The sequence below is a fragment of the Pteropus alecto genome, unplaced genomic scaffold (genome assembly GCF_000325575.1).
Source record: "Pteropus alecto unplaced genomic scaffold, ASM32557v1 scaffold61, whole genome shotgun sequence".
NCBI classification, from domain to species: Eukaryota; Metazoa; Chordata; class Mammalia; order Chiroptera; family Pteropodidae; genus Pteropus; species Pteropus alecto.
In genome coordinates, this window is record NW_006434835.1 from 23058508 (window position 1) to 23059472 (window position 965).

The following is a 965-nucleotide window of genomic DNA, read 5'->3' on the forward strand; positions in this document are numbered from 1 at the left end:
ATTATCTACGAGTTTCTTTTACAATTACAAAAAGCTACTAAATACAAAAATACATAACACAACTACATAAGTGAAATAAAATAAAATGTTCTAATTAGGCTGATTTATAGTGATATTGATTTAAAAAATAAAAATAAAAAGCGGATACTTACTTATGAGCCCTGAATGTATAGATAGGCTCCACATCGAGAGATGTACTCCTAAATGGGAGAGGGAAGAGGACTTTTATCACACTAAGTTTCAGAAGTAAACAGTATGACTGAATTATGTCTTAAATTCTGGATTAAATTTCTAGTTCCGTCATTAACTAACTTAAGGCTAATTATTTAATCTTTTAGACATTTGGATTCCTCTATGCTCAAAATAAAACAAAAAAATAACAACAAATACTCACAGGATTAAATGAGATTCTATAAGTAGCACAACCTAGCACGGAACCATGCATACAGAATTTCAGTAAATTGTGCTTTAATTTCCTTGCATTCCCGTGAGGGCTAATATGTCTTGATACTTGAAGGAACTGTCCAAGTCATCAGTTTATTCATTATAGAACACTGTGTGTATGAGTACTCTACCATTTTCTACTCTGTATTGCAATTTTTTATAGGCATATGACCTGTCCTCAAGTCATTTCCAAAGTTTTAAGTTAAAAGGTAAACAGGTTGCTATTATTTACATGTGAAGGTATATTACTAAGCTATCACCAGGAAGAAACTTGTTTCAATATTTTTCTAAATTTTAGTCAAGAGTATGTGATGAGACATTCATATTTTCTAGTCTGATGTGATGCCTATTGTGACCAAAAAACTAGAAAGACAAATGGCATAATTTATAACCAGGAAATAATTTTTCTCTGCTGAAGATACCTGATTCAAACGAGAATTCACTTGGTTTTAGCAAGATCTGGTCCAGCTAAGAGATAAAGACTTAAAAATGAAGCATTTTATCTAGTCTATGTATGAGTC

The 965-nt window shown here is 31.2% G+C and overlaps 1 protein-coding gene across 2 annotated transcripts in view; it reads right to left on the reverse strand.

Moving 5' to 3' along the window:
* Positions 1–965, reverse strand: part of STRN (striatin) — a 76861-nt gene that overhangs the window by 12409 nt on the left and 63487 nt on the right. For both annotated transcript variants that reach the window (XM_025045686.1, XM_006910386.3), the window contains exon 12: positions 153–200. In XM_025045686.1, the coding sequence (XP_024901454.1) occupies positions 153–200 (48 nt within the window). The remainder of the gene's footprint in view (positions 1–152; positions 201–965) is intronic.